This window comes from Mandrillus leucophaeus, unplaced genomic scaffold (assembly GCF_000951045.1).
Source record: "Mandrillus leucophaeus isolate KB7577 unplaced genomic scaffold, Mleu.le_1.0 Scaffold1839, whole genome shotgun sequence".
In the NCBI taxonomy this organism is placed as follows: domain Eukaryota; kingdom Metazoa; phylum Chordata; class Mammalia; order Primates; family Cercopithecidae; genus Mandrillus; species Mandrillus leucophaeus.
Genome location: NW_012101853.1, coordinates 110,305 through 133,514, shown reverse-complemented (window position 1 = coordinate 133,514; position 23,210 = coordinate 110,305). Strand labels below are relative to the sequence as shown.

Here is a 23,210-nt window from a genome sequence, read left to right as displayed (position 1 = left end):
TGTTTTTACATTTAATGCAGGTATTATCTTGCTATTGAATAACAAGAAATTTTTCTAATGGAGCTGCTAAGTACAAAAATAGACCCTAGACAAGTATTTCTTACACTGGGCTAATAAACTTTCCCTGTCAGTATTATCTCACTTATTTATTAAAAAGTTACAAATTCCTGGGCCCACCTCTCGCCTACTGAATCAGAACGAGGCCCTGGAAGTTGGATTTTAACAAGTCCCTAGGTGATTCTCAAGTGCATTAAAATTTGAGAACCACTGCCTTACATTAAGAGATTAACAGCTTGAAGAAAAAAGTCTCCAATATATGAAAACAGTTAAAATATTTGCTTTTCTAATAATATTAAAACATAGATACAGATAAGAAAAAGGGGCCAAAAGGAGACTATTCTTCTGACAAAAGATATGAGTGAAAAAGAGAGAAATGCAGGATTGTCTGATTGTATATGAGATCAAAGAGGTGTTATAGATAGTATCATAAATGTGTGACAAAAACCCAACTGATTTCTATGGTAGTCTCTATTTTCATCAGTTTTAAAGAGTTTATGGCTTCATTTTTTCTAAGACATTAAAAAGCTTTCTCTGAGGTTCATGACATGAATATTAAGCACCTCAAAGGAAAAAAAAAAAAGATTCTGTAAGGTTAAAAAGATTTATTTCCAATAAATGTTACATTTAAGAAACAATAATTATTATGAGACTAAGCTAAAAATTATTAGAGCAAATTATTGATTTCTATGAGAACCTTTTGGGGGGTTAAACTAAGTACTTGTGGCCATCTCCACCAGCAATATTTTTTCTCCTTTAAAATCATTAAAACTAGCATTTGAGATATATATTTCAAAAGTCTGATAGAGTATTCTTTTCAGATTTCCTTATGCCATGGAAAACCAAAACATCAGTTACTAATATTGTCCATTTCTCATACAGAGTAAACATATGGCTTATTTTTGGTATAATATTTTAGAGTTTACTAAATTATAAATTACAAATGTACAAATATTAAAATAATTTAAACAGCAAATAGGCATATTTTAACTTTACCAATTATTTGACCAAAATTATACCTTTTAATAGACTGCTTTAAACTGAGTATTTGAATATAGCCCTAATTTTTATTTGTATTATAGGACTTGCATTGAAGTTTTTAATAGATATCCAGTTCACGTAATCGGAACAGATTTTATTAGGTACATCACTTTACAACATTCTTAATTTCTTATCTGTGCTTTTTAAATAAGTGTTTAAAATATAGCTGTTGATTCCCTCAAATATAACAAACATATCTTCACAATTCTGGTCCTGACATAGTTCCTGTTCAGCCCCAATTTCATTAATAAAAATATTAGTATAATTTAAATTGTTTTAAAATATTTCTCATTCCAGCTTTAGCATGTAACTATTTTTAATTTTCCTAAGTAGGACCTAAGCAGCATAGGTAAATATTTTATATTGTATAATATTAACAAGAATAATTTAATTTTTAAAATTTAAACAAAATAAGTATTACTCAGAAGCAACAAATTTTTAAAAAAACAACATGCAGCAAAGCAAGGAAAGCATAATACTACTTAAAAAAAACTATATTGCCATTACTTTACCATATAAGGGGTTCCTAATGAAAAGAGGCAAACAACTTGTACCCAAGTATTACATAAAATTAAATAAAACTACAATGGCAAAATATTAACAAAATAAATCCGACTTATTTTATTTGGATTATAATTTTGTTCTTTCAAAGTAAAATACTTTCCAAAAAATGAACATTATATATAATATGCATAAAATTCATATTTTAAATAAGGTACAAATTTATTTGCCAGTCTCCTCAAGGAGTTATTACTTGGAAAATGCAAGAGAATATAGATGTTAAGTGACATAATGAGTGATTTAAAGAGACAGCAACCTTAGTGTAACAAAGGAAAATATCAACAGTATAAAATTAGCTATTTCTGTAAATGTCATATATATAAGTAGAATCTACATTAAATACCACTTTGAAATCTATAAGGTTTAGTATTTAGTTTATCATATAAAATCACTAACAAAGATTGTCTCTTTAAATTTTTATTCAATATTCTAATCCCCATGCAAATTTTTACAAGCTGGCTAATAAAATGATTTGAAAGTCAATAATATGGTTTGGAGCAACATACCAAAAAAAGTTTTCCTACTAACGCATTTTCCAAAAACATACAAATAAGGGTTAAACACAACTTTAGTTTCTATCAGGCAGACAAGGCCTTTACCTGAACCCTAGGAACAAAAGGCGTTGTTCTTCTACTAAGGCTTTGGCTCTGGTAAGCAAAATTAAAGAAAAAAGCAATAAAACAAAACCAAAAAGGACAACACACTGAAACTAAAAGACCAAAAGTAAAAACAAACACATACAACTATCCCTTAAATACAATTTTTCCATGACAATATTTATCGAAATTAAGTACTTCAGTGTAATGAATAAATTAATTTTGTCCAATGCCAAAAAACATTAAAAACTATACAAAATACTAGAATTTGTATAATCAAATTTTTCAAATGTAGTTCACAAAACAAGAATTAAGACTGGATATAAAATAATATATTTGGGCTCATGTATTTTGAAAGAATGATTAAAAGCATAACCCAAGAATCAATAAATTTCATATTTTATCCTTAAACATACTACACAGAAAATAGGACAGTGTAAAAAGAAGTTAGTTCAAAATGTATCACAGAGTTATTAGTGAAAACCCATCTGTGGAAGTAATTGTGTGACTTCTCCAAAGTATGTCTACCCAAAGTCCAAAAACTATTAGCCAAGTTGGCTTTAGAATTTCTTAAAAGAATAAACACATTAAAATAAAAGTGTGCAGAAATGCACTGGATTAATTACTTGATTCATACTTGATGGATCCCTATCAGGTTCTAGTATTGAAACACCATCATCAGACATTTATTATGTACCACTTAAGGTAACACTGTTTATTGCTAATCACACCTATTAATGACAGTATCTTATCTCTTTTTGCTTATACAGTTTGTTGGACTTTTTCAAGGCTTTATTGACAGTTTATTGTAAGTTTATTGCCTCATGGTATTTCCAACAACCTTATGAGGTAGTTGCTTCTACTCACAATTTGTAGGTGAGGAAACACAGAAAAGGGCTAGACACACTTGCCCATACTCAAACAAAAAGCAAGGTAGTGTAAAGACAGAAAATAGAACCCAGTTCTAATTAAATCACTAAATCAAATTCTCAGAATCAAATCAAATTTTCTTTCTCTTACTGACTTTTGTTTTCATTTTGAAAGTTTCCAAAAGACACCACAATAATCAGAATGTTGTGCCTTTATTAGGCATTCCAACAGCTAAATCAGAACATGATCAGGTTTGGGAATGGATTTCAAGGCATTTAATTCTGCTTCTATCACCAAGATTCCATCCCATTCCTCACATTTCTTATGGATGTCTCTCTTGTCTACTTCAAAGTCATAAATAGTTAAAGGCTTCTCTCTTTCCACTGCTAACTGGAAACAGATAACGAGTACTAAGAGTACTTTTTCTCAGTCCAGTTGGCATTGATCAGACACGTTTATTTAAGACATAAATCTAAAACCCAAAGGAAAGCAGACTTAAAAGCAGACTGTCATTCAATCATGAGTCATCTTTCTCTCTCTCTCAATCTCTCTCTCTCTCTTTCTCTCTGTCTGTCTCTTTCAAAACCAAGGCAGTTTCAAATCTAAGCTGTCTTATTTTTTATGTGGAAATATTCCCAAAGGAAGAAAGAAATATTCAGATGTGGAGTGTGTTACTGATGTCTGTCGGCATAACCACAGGCTATTATAATGCTTTAGCAAATGACAGAGGGCATATATGAAATTCATAGAGAAATTTGGCATGCTGAAGAAAGGGACTAAACAAGGTACTTTAGAAATACATTTTATTTCCCCTGTCCTCCTACCTGTTTTGTTTTAGACCAAAAATATTAAGATTACAGAATATTTTTACAAGTAAGTATTATGTCATAAAATAAAAGATTCCCTTTAAAAGAAATAATACTTTCAAATAAATGAATCCTTTAAAGCAAACATTTTTCCACATTCTAAAATGAACTCATACATGCATCTCACAGACTTCTGAAATCAACCTTCTGAAACCTATGGCAATTTACACCTAATCTTTACCCATGAGTTTATATTTTAAATATGGCTATAAAAATATATTTTCGTGTTGACAATATTTTTTAAATTAACGTAAAATTCACCAGACATACAACTGACTATTTTAAAGTATACAATTCAGTGGCAAATACTGTGTCCAGAATTCTGTGGAATTACCACCTCCTTCCAGTTTCAAAATATTTTCATCATCCCAGAACACTACGTACTTTACATAATCACTCCCTACTTTTCCATCTCGCTGTCCATTAGTAACCACTGCTTTCTGTCTCTATGGATATTTCAGATAGGGATGGCAAACACTATGTGTCTCACTGTAATTTGTAATTACTATTAATTCATTTATTGTAAGCATGAGAGATCTGATGATATCTATAACAATTCAGGCTTCATACAAATGAAGAATTTGAATTTGTACACCACAATCCATTTTGCATTTTTAATATCACTTTCCACTATTAATTGCACTAGTATCTTTGGAACATTCTTTTCATACAATACTTTCAGAACAATAAAGTCATAACAATGAAGTGTAACAGATAAAAGCTCAAAAAAAACCTTTCATTTATAGAAAGTTTTAAAAAGGCTATGGAGTTTCCAGGGAGATAGAAAGGACATATACCGCTCCTTAAATTATGTATTCCTTTCAAATGGGCATATAAAATGGATATTTGTAATATTTACTTAAAATGGAGTCAAAAGATATTTTTTAAAGTAACTTGGAAAAACACTGCAACCATAAATCAACCACAGATCATGAAGTGAATGAAATAAAATATGATTATCAGTAGTATCAATTGTGTAATATGTTCCCACAGAAAGAGAATTCTGAGCCTTTCCTCACTTTGAAAAAAATTGAAAGCTATATATTTTTTTAATGCCCTATTATCAAAATAGTCAAAGACTATAAACTAATTGAAACTATTAAGAACTACAAAAGTAATCAACTGAAGGAGAAAAACTGCTAAATTCTGGAAGAACACATATTAAAAATAGGGTCCTAGTAAGGGAGTGCTGTCAGTGAAAATGCTAACATACAGCCTACATGGCATAAACCTGAATTCATGCTGATTTTCTTCACCAAATACATTAATGGCATTTTCACTGCTATGCCCTAGAATAATAAACAGCAGGACAACTCAAAAATGGAGAGAAAATAAATTGCATACATTTAAAAAAATCAACAGCCTTGAGCATGAAAATGTAAACAACAAATTTACATTTTTTTTAATAATCATCTCCTTTGAGAATGATATTATATGTATATATTTTCTATTTGAGATATGAACAGACAGAATATTAGGAAGGCCAACTCACATACTATAAAAATTATCATTGTTCTCAGGCATTAGCAATATCATAATTTTGTAAGTGAAGTACGGGCCCAAGTAAAAACTAACCAAAAGCAAAAATGTCCAAAGGTAGAAAAGAAGGAAAAAGGAATTGTAATGTTGGTTTATGACTTCCTAGTTTTCCTTAGGGTTGATATATGTAGATATATTTTTCCAACCTCTACATCATTAGAGCAAACCAAAATTATCTCCAGGCTGATAGAGACAGGATTAAATATAAAGGGAATTATTATATATCAGATAGCATCTTAGTTATATTTTCCTGGATGCAAAAATATAAGAATAAAATTCATAAGTTACATGAAGGTAAAAACTTGTATTTGCAGTGACTAGTACTATACCTGATGTGGGGGTCAGAACTTAACACAGATTTCTTAAGTAGATGATTGGAATTTAATTAGGTAAAATCATTTCTGAAGGAAAAATTTGAAAATAGATTTCAAGAATCCTAAAATTTTCCTTTGCCTTTTATATTGTAATTTTATTTCTGGAAAGTTATTCTGACAATAGAATTTTGTCCTAACAAAAATATTCAAGATTTATATTCAAGGATTTCCACAGTATCATTATTCATAAAAATTAGTTAGAAACAAGCAAGGTACCCTAAAATAGTGGTTTAGGTTACAATGAAGTATTAAAATGGACATTAAAACAATTTTAAGAGGAATTTTTAAAGACAGGAAAAAGTCCACAATATTACTAAGAGAAAAATCAGGATTCAAAATAGTATTTTTTTTTCAGTTTTGTTTAAAAATTTATATGTAGTGAATGGTTATATTTCAGTGTCAGGATTATAGGTGATTTTTACGTCTTATTAATTTTCTGTGCTTTCCAGATTTCCCACAATAAATGTGCAGTATATTTATAACCAACATTTTTTATATATAGGGTAGGGTATGGGTATATGTGTGAACAATTTCAAAACATATACAGCTAAAAGTTTTACTAATAATATCATATTCCTAATTATTTTACTAATAATATCATATTCGAAGGAACATATTCCTTCGAAGTCATAAGAAAAGGAGAAAATAGTACACATTTTTAATTACAAAATCACTTATAAATCTAAATACTATAACTTTACATTGTTACACATAAATTTAGAAGTGAAACTTTTAAGTTTGTATTTCCCCCAAATATTTAACAGTTGTACCTTTTACTATATTAATTTTGAACCATGAAGAAAAATAGTTGAATTTGAAATTTGTCTAAATCCCTGAACTATGCTTCTCGTCCTCCCTTCCTAGTCCAATCTGTAGTAAGACCTTGGGATTCAAATGAGAAAACAAAGTGATACTTACTTGTTATAGAAAATCTAACTTCCACTCCTTCTTTACGAACTCAAGCAAACTATACATACACACAGACACAGACAGACAGACACACACACACACACACACACCCCACAAACACAGTTTTATTTATGGACTGGGATCATCCAGCCCCAAAAACATTATTTAAGGATGAACTACTGAAATGGATCCATAATAAGAAACAACATTTATTAGCATTTTATAGCATAGTAGAAGAAAACATACATTTGTAACTATAAATGACAACATGTGCTGTCGATATATGTAAGAATAAGTAGAAAGATGCTACTTATTTTGCAGACTTGAAAAAAGACCACTAGCCTCAAATGAAAAAGTTCACTCTGTTTATGAAATAGAAAGGAAAAAAAATAATAAGGGAAGAAATTTATTTTAGTGGAACATTTACAATCTCCTAATAGCATCACATATTCTTTCTTACATAACTTTTCTGTTATTGTCACCTTTATGGTCAAAGTCATTAGTCAAAGACATGTCTAATGACTTTTTTAATGACTGCAAATGAACTTTTTTCCTTTTGCATATACTTCCTATAACTCCTTTTAATTAATGAAAATACTTCAGAAAAAACAAATACTACCCTTTCCCACTCTCCCCCCAAAAAAAATCAAAGGAAAAATTTCATAGCTAATTTAACAAAAAGCTATCTTTTTTGGGCTTAAAATATCAGCCTCAAATAATTTAGTTTTTAACTGTAACTTTTTGTTAATCCAAAATTCAATGTCTGAATCTTGACAACCTAAATATCTTTTTAATACTCGTGAAATTTCAAGTTTTGTAATCCCCAACAATACTGGTAATATTAACCGGTATTTTTCTAATGTATAAGAATAAATTTATTTTGTTACTACTTTTAAATGGTTTAATAAGGGAATGACAACAGAACAAATGAATAAAAAGTAAAGACTTACATTTGTAAAGCTCCTCTGATATCAACACAATATAAAATGCATAAATGAATATTTAAGTTTTATTTTAAAATGTTCAAATCAGGGATCACTTAATGTGCAAAGTTATCTGAAGTATTCAGCAATCCATTATATATTTCTCTGTTTATTTCATTTTGTCTATTGACAAAAAATCTCAAGTATCGTTATATTTCATAGCAATATTGAACTCCAATGATGACTATAAACTGACACCAAAATCCTTAAAGTTGAAAAGCAGTGAAGAATTCATATTTACTTTTATCTGAAATATCATCTTTACATAGTGCAACATTTTTATTTCTCTTAAAAATCTATGGCAAATTATAGTCATCTTAAGGTACAGGGCAAAAATTATGAACTTGAATTTTCTTATAATTACTAACATAAAAAAGAGTTTAGGTACCTTCACAAAATATAACTGTTATTAAATTCCAGAAAATCTAACTCTAATAAATGAAGCAGTATGATAAAGAGTCAAAATTGGATTTCAAAACTAAAAGAATGATAAAGTGGGAGGTTAAAAGCACAATTATGTTCTAGTAATAACTTGGTTTGTAGAAAACTAGCATCGTATTTTAAAAGCACTATTTGATATTCTGAAAAGGAGAGTAAATGTAATGACTACATACTGAAAGTTGTCCTGATAAGAATTGTGGAACATCCCTCAACATTCCAGGACTCATAGGAGAGGTAACAGAAATAGAAGGACGATCCATTTTTTGAGATTCAAATGAGCTAGAACCTGCAACGATAATTACACATAACAAATAACAATGGCTCTTCACAAGTATTTAGTAAGTTTTGCCATAGAACTTTTAAATTATTTATTTTTTTTATGTTCACAAAATGTCATTATATAGGCCACTTTCTTAGACACAACATTGAAATATTCTTAAAGCGTTTTTTTTGGAAGCAAAAGTGCAGTATAGGGATTCTCTTAAGACCAACAGTGAACCATTTTCTGTGCCAACTGTAGTAGAGACAGGCCTCTACCTCAGGACTTAGTTACTATCTGTTAAGTGTACTATATTTATATCTTACGATGACATATTAAGAAAAATTTAAAAATAGAAACAAGGAGTAATCAAAACATAAATCAATTAAGCAACTGAAAGACTACATTTGCAAATAATTAGAAAATAAGTACAAAATTATTAAATTTTAAAAATGATGTATAGAACAATATAACAAATTATACTGGCAGAAAGAAGTGAGGGGCATAAAAAAGGAATAAAATATTAAATATTTATTGTCATTATTTTCATTCTTGGGGATAAGAATATTCCCTGTATGTCTGTCAGGTTCTCTGGACAGAACATTGCTGATATTCATTGGGATTCAGAACACTGGGGAAGACCTGTTTTTTTTTGTTTTGTTTTGTTTTTGAGACGGAGTCTCACTCTGTCACCCAGGCTGGAGTGCAGTGGCTGATCTTGGCTCACTGCAACCTCCGCCTCCCGGGTTCACGCCATTCTCCTGCCTCAGCCTCCCAAGTAGCTGGGACTACAGGCGCCCGCCAACACGCCCGGCTAATTTTTTGTATTTTTTTTTTTCTAGTGCAGACGGGGTTTCACCGTGTTAGCCAGGATGGTCTCGATCTCCTGACCTCGTGATCCACCTGCCTCGGCCTCCCAAAGTGCTGGGATTACAGGCGTGAGCCACCGTGCTTGGCCAGGGAGACCTGTGTTTAAGGGAATGGATGTATAAAAACTTAATTGGGAACACAGTGAACCTACAACACCTCTGAGACATCCAATGGGAGATGTAAAGCAGGTAAGTGGAAGTACAGATGGGACCAAATGTCCAAGTAGAGACTAGTGTTGGAAATTAACCTGTAGAGTTGTATGCCTAATTGGAAATGAAGGTAGATAAAACTCACCTCTAGAGAGAATACGGTGTAAAATGAAAGGGAAACTGCAAGGCTTAGGATTAGAAGTAACAGTGATACCTTTTATATTACTAGCAAGTAGGACAAATGAAACCTTTCTACTAAGAAAGAAGCCGGGTTTTGTTGTTGTTGTTGTTGTTGTTGTCGTTGTTGTTTTTACAATAAAGGTTGTTAAACTTCAGGCAGCAGAAGACACAACAGAATGTATTCTTTGAACATCCAGGCATGTAGGGACAATGATACCTACTTTTGATAATGTAAACTTAGAAGTCATACAGCTGGCAATTACAACCATAAGAAGAAAAGAATTTATTGAGGAACCAGGAATAAAGATGGTTAAGGACAGGGGCTTGGAAAAACATCAATGTTTAAAGAATAAAAGATTGGATCTAATCTGAGAAAGGACCCCTGTCTCCTCAGAAACTATTTTGGAATTATAGCCTAGGGTCTTTTTAAACAGCTAAAATAAGATAAAGGTTTCCATGTTGCTCATACAATATCTGAGAGATGTAATAAAGGTGAATAAAAATTTTAACCTACCCCATAGGATTGTTGTAAAAATTAAATGTGATGGTATAGGTACAACATCAAGCACAGTTATAAGTACTAAATACAATGGTAGCAATAAGGATATGATGATAATATCATTTTATAATAATTATAATTTGATTATTTATGTTACAGTTTTATGTGATCATGATATTCTTTGGATAAAATCATTTAGCACGTAGTCAAAGATACTAAATCAAATAAGTCATGGGACCATATTTTAAAGTATAGAGCTATGGCATTCAAAGGACTACTCTGATAAAGACTTTAAAGAAACTTGTAATTGTAAATATGAAAGTTAAAATACATCTATTTTAATAGTGCATTCTCAATTATTGTGGTATATAGAGAATCTGACCACTTCTCACCATCCTCATTGCTACCACCATGGTTTACGTCACCACTGTCTTACCACTAGATTAGCCTTCTCACTAGTATCTTTGCTTTTACCCTCGACTCTATTAATCTATTTGCAGCCTAGTAGCCAGATTTTAACACTAAGTATCTAAGTATCAACCTAGTAGCCAGTATTTAACACTAAGTATCAAAACCATCCTAGATAGCTCCCAATTTTCCTGAAAGTAAAAGCCAATGTCCTTACAGTGGGTTACACGGCCTATGCAATTTGCCCATTATTCCTCTATCCTCATTCATACCATTCTTCCTCTTGCTCATTCCATTCAGCTACACTGGCCTCCTTGAATTTCCTTAAACGCACCTTAGGCTTTCTTGCCATTGCATCCACACATCCTGTACCTGGAAAGATTTCCCCCCAGGCAGCCACTCCAAATGTTTCCTTCAATCCTTCCCTCTCAGTGTGGTCTATCCTGATCAACATATTTCAAATTGCAATCCTTTTTTTCCTCTCTCCCAGTATCCCTTACTGTACTCTCAATCAATAAAGAAAGTTACTTCATTGAAAAAAAATAATTTAACATCTGAAATACCACTAAAAATAATGTTTAAAATTATAGATAAATTTGACTTTAAACTTATGTATTTATTGTTCCACTACTCCTCTGATGTTAAATCAGAACTGTTATCCCACTTTCCAAAAACATAAATTAGAATAAATGTAATTATTCACTAGTTTATTCTAAGCATCTTCCCCTACTTAATGAGGATGAGGTTACAAACAGTAAATCTTAAAACTAGGGGAAGTTTTGGGGGTGAATTTTTGGGAGCAGTGACTATGTTCATGATTTTTTGTTGGGATGATGGTTTCACAGGTATATATGTATGTCAAAACTTACCTAATTGTGTACTTTAAGTATGTGCAGTTTATTGCAGTATACCTTAATCATGCTATCTAAAAATCTGTAAGAAGACAATACGTTTTAAAAAAACTTAAAATATTCTACATTTTTGTATTTTTTCCCACAGTGACATGAAATAATACTAAATTTTCCATCTTTATATGCTTACATACTTGATAGTAAGGGTATCATATTTCTTACTTCACATTACTAGCTAAATACTTCATCTGACCTCTGATGAATGCAATTATAAATAACATTTTCTTCTAGAATAAATAAAACTTACTGGACTCCAGTTGTGCATGTGTGCTATCAGGTATTCTAGGTATATCTCTGAAATGATAAAAAGAAAAAGAAAGAAAAAGAAAGAGAAAGAAAGAAAGAAAGAGAAACTGTTTCAACAATTAATACAACTCATATTTTTTAACATTATCAACCTATTAATAGGACAGTGTAAAATGAAGAAAACTGTGTATAATAGTGGTATTATATAAATAAGAAACAAGCCTTAGTACTTATTGCTCATAAAAGTATTCTGGGCCAACCTCAACTATTTAAAAGGAAATAAAATTCATATGCATCCATAGCATACTTTTAAAAACAGACTTTATTTTCTATGTGTCTCACTGCACAATTATCCAGTATAAAAAATTTGTATTAAACAAGATAAGTTTTACAGATAGGTTTTTATTCTCTTCTGTTCTTTGGTTTTACCTGCTGTTCTAAATCAGTAACATTAAAGTACAAATAAAATATCACCAAAATAAAAAGTAAAATATTCATGTTGTGATTAAAACTTTCATTTTATTTTATTTTATTTATTTTTATTTTTTAAAGATGGAGTCTCACTCTGTCACCAGGCTGGAGTGCAGTGGCGCAATCTCAGCTCACAGCAACCTCCACTTTCTGGGTTCAAGCAGTTTTCCTGCCTCACTCTAATTTTTGTATTTTTAGCAGAGACAAGGTTTCACCATGTTGGCCAGGTTGGTTTTGAACTGCTGACTTCAAGGGATCCACCCGCCTCGCCCTCCCAAAATGCTGGGATAACAGGCATGAGCCACCGGAAACTTTTAAAATGTAGTAACATCACTGAGAAAAGACAAACACGTTTCTTATGGGGAAATTTCAAATTACCATGGAACTATATTTACACCAAAAATAAGTGTATATTTTTATTTGAGATTTGACACAAGGATTAAATATTAATGGTTACATTCATTCAGTAAATTACATAAAGGACTATAAATTATTTAAAATATTAAACAAAAACAAGACTTGAAGATCCTTTAATACCAAGAAATATATTTGATCAATACACTAATCTTAAACACTGCAGTTTTATCATAATACAAAACTATGAAAAGACAAAATAAAAAATGAATACAATTTCAAGTACCAGATTTAATACTTTAAAAGGAACATTTCAATAAAACTAAGCTACCACCCTAAGTCGTTTTCTTCAGCATTTTTAAAAAAGAGATAAAAATAATACAGGCCCATCATTTCCTAAATGAATTAACACTGGACATTACTATTCTACAACAAATGATTTCTGTAGGCTTTACCCTAGAATGCTCTTACCCTAAATCTGCATTTAATAATTCACTAACAGTAATATTTTTCTGTTACTTTTACTCTGATACAAGTATATATTTTGCCTTGGCATATAATGTAATTCAGTTGCCTCTTTAACATTTATTGCCAATGTTTGGAAATTGTCAATTTTAGTCTATAGGCATTACATTTAATGCATAGGCATTATAAAACAGAGGTATAAATTACAAAGCCAAAGAGTACTTTGATGTTTGCTTATTTTGGGTCTGTTTGTTCACCTTGTTAAAAAAGATGTCATGTTTTTCCATAAACTATTACCTCTATCTAGGAATAGTATGTCCTTTGGCCCTTGCTTTCCTATGTTGAAATCTCTATTTTGAAAAATGTAAAATGTGTAGACTATAGATGATTTATAGTCTCCTTCCCCTACTAAATCCTATAACCACCGTCTAAGGTGTTACAATAAAATGAATAAACACGTAAATATTTCTTCTTTTGTAAGTAACTGTATATTCTACCATCTATATGATTAGATAAAGAGATATTATTTTTGGTGTGATGCTTTTGGTAAGGAAAGAGAAAAAGTTACTGTCTACAAAATAATTTATTTCCATAAAGCAATCAGAAATTATTAAATGGCACATTACAAATAGTTTAACAGTATTCAACTTCACACACACATAAAATACTGAAACCAACTTACCCAATAGGCCTTGAAACTACAAGCTCTACTTGTGGTTCAGGTTTGGATTCTAGAATGATGTTGTATACTTCCTCAAATGTGGCTCCTTGCAATAGCCTTCCATTCCATTCTAATACTTCATCACCTATAGTGTGTGTCAGTAATAATAATCTCATAAAGAAAATTTGATCCAATAAATTACACTTAACAGCATCTTAAACTTCAATAAACTCCATAGGATAAAATAACTATTATACAATATGAAACATACTCAGAACAGTTCCAGTGACACAAAATTTGATGACCATGGTGATTAGTGTATTTCACACAAAAAGACAATGATTAGAAGAAAAAATTACATAAACATTATTTCTATGTGATTTCTTAACAGAAATTCAAATTCTAAGCAACAATCAAAATCAGTTGCCTCTTTAAAGATTTTATGACTTTATACTCTAGGTTTCTCAATATATGTGCAACTGAGCACCTTGTTTTTTTGTAAAGGGTTTCCACTTCTAAACTCTTTTGTAAAAATCTTAATAATTAGTATATTATCAAATCCTCTTTAAGGTACTCAAGGATTTCTCCAATAGTATCCATTACCAAAGAGATAAGGGGTGACACATGGTAGGAAATATGCCTTTGTCCATAAAGTTTGTTCTAAACTACGTTAGAATTTTCTCAAAAGAAAAAGGTCCTATGGGAAACAAAATAGGTTAATATTATATACAGATTAGAATACCCATCAGAAAAAAATAAGATATAGTCAACATAAAAATGATTTTGATCTACTATGACTCAAGAAATAATAGTTTTGACTTTCCATTAATGAATAGAGATTTATATCTAAGTTAAATGAGCTCTTTGTTATTGTCAAATCACTTCTAAATAAATGAAAATAACTCATAACTACTAAAGTTGGACAGTTTAAATGTAAATAATCAAAGGTAAAACCCTACCTGGTCTAAGATGTCCTACAGTATCAGCTAAACTTCCTTTTTTTACTTTAGTAATAAATGCACAAAGCCGGCCTGATTCAGTCATCTTTCCTCCTACAACCTGTTTAAAAGAGGAAAGTATTAACACAGGAATATTGTTAAAATGAGCATAGTTGAAGATTCAGGTAAAAAATACCTAGAACAATTTGCAACATCTAAAATGCTAATTTAATGTACAGAAAATGATTTCTTAAATAATTTATTGTCTCTATTAGGTTAGTACGTGCCCTAAAAGCTAGGTCTTTTTCACATATTCCAACTGTTTTGCCATTTAATACCCATTATTTGCTGAAATGTTGCATAACTTAGAAACAACATAACAATTGGTAATTTTTGTCCTTATTCTAAAATTCTTGCTTTTGTCATTTCCAAAAACATATTTTACAGTATCGTATTAATTGTATAAACATTTCTAGTTATAGATGTAAATACTTTAATACAAAATTTTTGTTTCTTTTACTATAATTAGGATATACCACCAAACTTTCATTGGTAATCTTTTAGAAACACTGATAATGTGCATAATGATGATGGATCTTACTTGAAAAAAATTACAAAATTTACTTAATCGCATTAGAAGTAATGTAAACTTCAGACCATCTGAATCTCAATTTTTCATTTTTATGTTTCTATTAAAATATAACTTTTAGAAAATGAATAAAAATGTTAGGAATAATGCTGTGGAGTCATATGTATACTTGTATATCTTACAAAATTAATGCTTTGATTCTAATCAACTACCATTCAGTCAAATATCTCAATTTGATGGCAAGTGAAGCAAATAATAGCAACTAACTTCACTGACTGAAATGAATTGATTTTTCTCTTCTAAACAGAGTGAAAGTTATTTGAATTCAAAAATCATGGGGTATATCTTATTCCATGCATTTTTTTCATAATTACAGTGAATTACACATAGCTGCAATTCAGTTAATAAACTAATGAGTCCTATCTTTGAATCTGAAAATTAAATGTATAGCTCTTATTGACTTATATCCTTAAGTAAATATTTAAAAACTTTCTTGGCTTAACAAACATTAATAATAATTAATTAATTACACTAGCTATAATGATTATTGATATCTTAAAGCTTGCCAGGCACTTTACTAAATGTCTGTATGTTTGTTTATTTAATCATATTACAACAATTCAATTATCCTCATTGAATAGATAAGAAATCTAAAGCTAAGAGAAGTTTATTTGTCCAGTTGCATGTAACTAGTAACTCCTGTATTTGGAATTGAAGCCAAGACTTCCTAATCTTTATTCTAACACTATAATAGGCATCTCTGGATTAAAAAATTGTTTTTAAGACAAAGGGTCTCACTATTTTGCTCAGGCTGGACTTGAAACCCTAGGCTCAAACAATCCTCCTGCCTTAGCCTTCCAAGTAGCTGGGACTATAGGCACATCTCACTGTCCCTGGAAATGGGTCAAATCTGAATTTAAATTCCACCATCATCACCATCTTGTGACCACGGGGAAGTTAAACACCTCTCTAAGCCTATTTCTCATCTATTGTGAGTGTTAACTAGGATAACAGATATAAAATGCTCAGGTGAGTGCAAGTACATGGATGCCACCCAATACATGTTCTTCCAAGATCTGGTCATTTAAACCTATGTGGCACCTTGCTTCCCACTCCCACTCTCTCATGCTCCTGCTTTTGCCATGTGACATGTGTACTCTCCCTTCACCTTTGACCATAATTGTAAGCTTCCAGAGGCCTCCCCAGAAGCCAAGCAGATGTTGGCACCATGCTTCCTTTAAAGCTTGCAAAACTATGAGCTGATTAAACCTCTTTTCTTTATAAATTATCCAGTCTCAGGTATTTCTTTAAAGCAATGCAAGAAAGACCTAATACATAGCCCATTTCCACCTACATCCAAAGTTTCCTAATATCTCTTATATTCTACAGGACAATTTTTATAGGAATGACTTAGCTCTAAAACATTTACTTTATTTAGAGAGAGACAGAGTCTCACGCTGTTGCCCAGGCTGCAACAGTGGTGTGATCACAGCCCACTCTAACCTCAAACTCCTGGGCTTAAGCAGTCCTCCTGCCTCAGCCTTCTCAGTAGCTGGGACTCCAGGCATGTGCTGCTATGTCCAGCTATTTTAAAATTTTTTGGGCTGAGCGCAGTGGTTCAATCCCAGCACGTTGGGAGGGCAAGGTGGGTGGATCACGAGGTCAAGAGATCAAGATGATCCTGGCCAACATAGTGAAATCCCATCACTACTAAGAATACAAAATAAATAAATAAAATAGCTGGGAGTGGTGGTATGCGCCTATAGTCACAGCTACTCGGGAGGCTGAGGCAGGAGAATCACTTGAATCCAGGAGGCAGAGGTTGCAGTGAGCCGAGATCACAACACTGCACTCCAGCCTGGGCCACAGAGCGAGACTCCATCTCAAAAAAAAAAAAAAAAAAAAAATTGGTAGAGACAGGACTTCACTATGTTGTCTAGGTAGGTCCAAAGCAATATTCTCCTGGTCCAAAGCAATATTCCCACCTGGGCCTTTCAAAGTGCTGTAATTACAGGCATGAACCATGACACCCAGCATATTCCTTTTTCATTTCAGGTTTTAATTGGGTATACTAGATGCACAAAAACCAAACAAAGCTCTATTTAATGTATTTACCAAATAATTTCCTGGTATTTTACAGTAAAACATAAATCAATATTTGTATTTAATTTCCCAGCATAATTATTTTTGTTTTTAGAATTCAAACAGTACTCTCTTAAGTGCACATATGCACATACACACACATACACACATTTTACAGCATTTATACAAAATTATATATATACATATGTAATATACATATTACATTTCCCAAGTTTTCATTTTGAGTAATTATAAAAAACTATCACTTTAATAAAATATAAACACAGATTTAGACTTAAAGAATAAACTGTATAGTTAAAATGAGTTTGACCACTGTATTTCAGATTCAGGTAGATTCTAATGAGGTTACTTTTAATGTCTTCCAAATTTATATATACACAAGTATTACTGTGGAATTATGGCAACTTCTTAAATAATAGTGGGAAAATGAAATGTTTTAGATAATGAGTGCAAATCTTCACAAATTATTGAAAATGGAAAAATACACTACTAAATTGGTACAGGTTGAAAGTTATCCTTTGCTTTCCGGGTAAACCTATAAGAGTATAGAGCCAAAATATCACACATTTTATTACATACCTTCAAGCCAAGCATTGCTCCTGAATCTCGAGGTACACTTCCATCTTTTAGACGCTTATTTAATAAAATGCGACCAATTAAACGATCTCCATCTTTAGATGGTTGCCAGGTTACAGGGTGCTGACATTTTGCATCAACAAACAAAATAAATAAATACAAAATAAATAAATGATTTTGTCAATTTATGACAAATGGTCTCTGATTGTATGACCTCTCTAAACTTCAGAATTCCAGTGTTATGATTACACAAACCAGCTTTCATTTCAAAGCACTGCTCATAAGGGTGTACTATATTATGCTTATAACCTCAGTATAATCTCAAAGTTTTTTTCAAACTCCAATTACTTCCAGTTCTTACAGTTCTCTAACACAATAATGAATAGCTCTACAAAATCTGAGAAATTTTGAAAATGCGTGCAACTAATTATCTACATGCTGAAAAATAAAAATTCACAGGTATAAAAGATACACTGAAATTCTATGCAAGTGAATTAATTTAAAAATGAAAATTTCCTCTTCAAACACATTTGGAAGATTTTGAAAGACTGTATTACATTAACAATTAAAAAGTCAAATCATATTAAAACATTAAATTTGACCCTATGATGAGGGCTTTTTTGAAGAGGTTTCTAGATTAAAATAATGAAGTGTACATAAATCCCAATAAATTTCCAACTGAATCTGCATGGGAGAGAAACAGGCTTCATTTACAGGTGGGAATAGATTACATTTCTCACTTCTCAGAGGTTCTTTCATGATTCTTTCAGGTTTCTGATCTATTTAGTAAATTACCTTTACTAGATAATTCAATGATATCTATTGTTAAATAACCTTGAAAACATTAGTAGTTTCTTTGTTTCTCAGGGCTGAACCAAGGCCTCTGTAAATAATGACACTATTCTATTATGAATGATATGCTCAATAGGAAAGTAAATGATTTGTGTAATCATAGTTTCATAGTTATCAAAAAGTAACAGGCATATCTTCATGCAAAATTTAGCAGGCAAAATGCAAGTTCCAGTCAATCGCATCTATATGGTAAAAAGATTTCAAAAGTCCCACTATCCTAAAAGCAAAAATAATAAATATCAAAGCAGATGGCAAGGGCTCTAATACTAATTAATACTACATTAAAATGCTATGACAATAAAACAAAAGACCAAAATGACAGTGAAAGGGAAAAAAGAAAAACAACTTTTTCTGTGCAAACAGTCCCAATTATCTCCCTTTTGTCTGGGATTCAAACTATTAATAATTTAATTTTCATCCCAAGGAAAACATATGCAAGCAATCAAATAAGCCAATCCAAAAATTATTTATTATTTGTGGTTTTTAATAACACTACAAAGTTCTCTCATGCAACAAAAGACAAAACATTCCTTTGTTCCTAAGATTTATTTTTATATATTTATTTTTTGGTATGCCGTCAAACAATAAAAACAGCAAAGTAAGCAAGAGATTTTTTTGGTTTGTTGTTTGTTTAGTTTGGTTTTGTTTTTCTTTTCTGCACCTTAAGAAATGCTACAGTGACCCTTGAGATGCCCTGTCCTTTTATTATGTTCTGTTTTAATGAGTGACAGAGAGCAAACGAAGACCGAATGAGCAGGTTAAAAGGCAGGCTCCACAATCTCAGTACCTTATCACTATGGCTATGCTCCTCGTTAAGGGTTGTGCTACTACACGTATCTACCCCAGAGTCCTTAATCTGAGGTTCAGACCATTCCAAATCCTCTTCCAAAGAGTGGCCACCAAAGTACATCATTTTCTTTTGTCTTTCAGACCTGGTGTTAGAGTCCGACAAAACTGCCTGCTCACTAGTTTTTCTTTTTCCCTTTTGACTGTCCCCTACAGGTATGGGATAAAAAAAAAAAAAAAGAAAGAAACAAAAAAGAAACATGCAAAGGTGTAAATAAAAAAGGAAAAGTGAAATGATAACGAAAATTAAATAGTAAGGCTCCACATGTCTCACCAAAGACATTGGGGATGCCTCACTGCTATGCCAAGACGTATGATCCAACCAGTTGTAATCCATGTCTCCTGTGAGAGTCAGACAAAAGAGCGCAGTAAAGGAGATGGTGAAAAAAGGGACAGACAGAGACATTATAAACATTTTAAACTGTGTGATCCTGTCTGGTCTCAAGAACTTTGTCTGTATAAATATATATATAAATATATATATATATATATGCCAAAAGAAAGCTAATATTTAAAATGAGTAAAATTTATAGAAAGTATAATATAAGGTTTATATCTCTAGACAGATCCTACAGAACAAAAGTCCTGTGAAAAGAGAAATAATAATAAACAGAAATAGAAACAAAAAAATGTATATGCTGAAAAAGACTATCAGCTATGACTGTTATTCATGCTATTTTTTTTACTCCCATGTTGGTCTAAAGACATGAGTTTGTTCTCCAAAGATTAAGGGACATTTAAAAAGTTTACATTGGTTTGCCAATAACCAGTATTTTAAAAAGCCAAATAATTAAATGCCATTTCTGAAATGCAGTATGATATTCTTCATCATGCTAAAACCTCCTAAGAAATTTGGGTGGTTAAAAAAATTGTTTCCACAAAATAGTAATTTGTATGAAAATTATAAAACAGATTCATTCAATATTAGTAAAAATAAACTTTACTTAAACATCATGAATCACTTAATATTTTGAAATAATTTTTCAACTTTTTTCAGAAATCACATTCTTATAAAAAGTAAATTAAAAAAATTTTGTCAGATAATTTATGTAACTGGCAACTAAGAATGTATATCCACCATTTCCCAAACTTATATGCTTCTTATTTGCTCAGTATTTCAAAATATAAAATATTTGTTATCTTTAATATCTTTTTAGTCTATATATTCACATATATCTTTTAAAATTCTATTTATAATTTTATTTTCTAAAAATACATACTGAACACCTTCCATTTGCTATGTATTGTGCTGAGCTCTACTGTAAAGGGTAAAACAATGAAATATGCTTACAACAGAGTAGGGATAGAGAAACAGAACAAATCATCAGTATCATATAGGAAAATACAAGACACTATGAAAGAGTACAGTAAGATCTAATTTAGACTTTGGGGTCAGCAAACACCCCTAAAGTAATAATGTTTAAGATGAGAACTGAAAGATGTGATATGGTGCTATAAAAGAACTGAAGGAACACAATGGTTTCTGAACTAAAAAGAATGAAGAAGAATATGGTACTAAGTGAAACTGGTAAGGCAGCACAGAACAACTTAGATAAGTCAATTATTTCATATTAAAGATTTTAAATTTCAAGCATTGAGGGATTTTAAGTGTAATGGTGACATAATCTGATTAACATTTTAAAATGATGAATATAAGTACTACATAGAGACTAGGCTGTATGACACCAAAAGTTAAAAGACATTTACAATAACCCTTGGAAAAGGTAGTTATGGCTTGAATAAAGATAATAGCAATAGACATGGTAAGAAAAAAGGGACTGAGATGTTTTTGAGTGTTAAGAAAGACTAAAGAGTCAAGGTTAACTCCCCAGTTTCTGGCATTAATAACTGAATGGAAGAAAAAATTTATGAGATGGAGAAGATTGGAGGAAGAGCACTTCTTGTTAGGGAAGGGTAAGAGGGAATCTATTTCATAAAACATATGACACCATTGACTATAGGATTCATAACTTTCAGGATATAAAAATGTTCGTCTTAGAATTTATTAAATATGTTGGTTGAATTTTGATATATTATTTGAACCTAGTGCACATACAAGAAGGAAACTGGCTAGGGTGTAATAAAACTTAAAGTTTTGGCCGGACATGGTGGCTCATGCCTGTAATCGCAGCACTTTGGGAGGCTGAGGTGGATGGATCATGAGGTCAAGAGATGGAGATCATCCTGGCCAACGTGGTGAAGCTCCATCTCTACTAAAAATACAAAAAATTAGCTGGGTGCGGTGGTGCACACCTGTAGTCCAAGCTACTCAGGAGTCTGAGGCAGGAGGATTGCTTGAAACCTGGAGGCGAAGGTTGCAGTGAGCTGAGATCACACCACTGCACTCCAGCCTGGAGACAGAGCAAGACTGTCTCAAAAAACAAAACAGACAAACAAAAAACTTAAAGTTTTGATCTGGAGACATAAATTGGCAATTATTAACATATAGACAGGAGTAAGTGAGATCATTTAGGGATAGAGGGTAAAATAAGGTATGAAGAGAACCCAAACTGAATTCTGACATTTAGGGTTTGATTTGAGAAAAAAAAAAGGGGGGGAGAGAGAGAAGATTCAAAAACAGCATGCAGAGAAAAAAAGGAAGGAGGGAGACAGAGGGAGGTCTCCAAATCAAATAGAGTTGCCTAAAACAAAGAAGAAATAAACTATCCTGAAGGATTTTTACATATCAAATAAGATGAGGAGGTTAAAAATATGCATTGGATTTGGCAACCATGAAGATTAGAAAAGATGTCAGGAAGAACAATTGGATAGAATGATGAAAATTAAAATCAGGTTGAAGAAACCAAAAAACCAAGGGAAGTGAAAAGTAGAAAAAGTTGTGTGTAAATGAATGGTTCTCAAATTGCAGTTCTCAAAATAGCATCATCGGCAACACCTGGGAACATGTTAGAAATGTAAATTCTGGGTGTCACCCTAGACTTAATGAATCAGAAACTGTTAGTGGGCCTAGCAATCTGTATTTTAACAAGCCTTCCAGATGATTATGGTCAGATGTTTGAGAATTACTGGAGACAATTCTTTTAAGAAACTCATTTATGAAAGAGAATAGGCTTTATTATCTAACACAAACAATATACAATTTGTAGAAAGAATCCCATTCTTTAACCTATGGGCCAGAGAAGTGCTTCCCAAGCTTTTTCATAATTACAATATTAGTAAAAAACACTGGAGTATATGGAGATGACCAGTTCCTAGGATACTTATGCCCATGCCTGGATGGCTACCCAAAAAGCTAAGAGTATCTGTGTCTCAGAAAACCTGTAGCCCTTTCAAAATACAGTTGTGTCCCACAACAAAGCATTGACAAATCTGTACAGTAGAGAAAAAACAGTATGAAGCCTGTAAATAAAAATTCTTAAATGGTTTATGTGACAGTAAGAAAATTCAACTCAAAATTTCTCTTCTCCCTCTGTGCTTGCAACCTACCAAAAAGGCAGACATGTAATTTCTTTTGTTCTGAAAATAAAAAACATAAGCTGTTTAACCATTTGAAACTAAAGTTAAAACCTCTGATTGACAAAAAAAAAAAAAATTGTCCTATATTCTGGGCACAGTGTAATCCCAGCACTTTGTGA

General features: G+C 31.6%; 1 protein-coding gene across 1 annotated transcript in view; it reads right to left on the bottom strand.

Annotated features, from left to right (window-relative positions):
• LOC105538042 (regulating synaptic membrane exocytosis protein 2) overlaps positions 1–23,210 on the bottom strand; it is a gene marked incomplete at its 3' end in the record, with an annotated part of 189,423 nt that overhangs the window by 141,842 nt on the left and 24,371 nt on the right. The window contains exons 2-7 of the mRNA XM_011977770.1: positions 19,889–19,956; positions 17,920–18,039; positions 14,670–14,769; positions 13,732–13,855; positions 11,761–11,807; positions 8,411–8,523 (exon numbers count right to left, since the gene is read on the bottom strand). Of these exons, the coding sequence (XP_011833160.1) occupies positions 8,411–8,523; positions 11,761–11,807; positions 13,732–13,855; positions 14,670–14,769; positions 17,920–18,039; positions 19,889–19,956 (572 nt within the window). The remainder of the gene's footprint in view (positions 1–8,410; positions 8,524–11,760; positions 11,808–13,731; positions 13,856–14,669; positions 14,770–17,919; positions 18,040–19,888; positions 19,957–23,210) is intronic.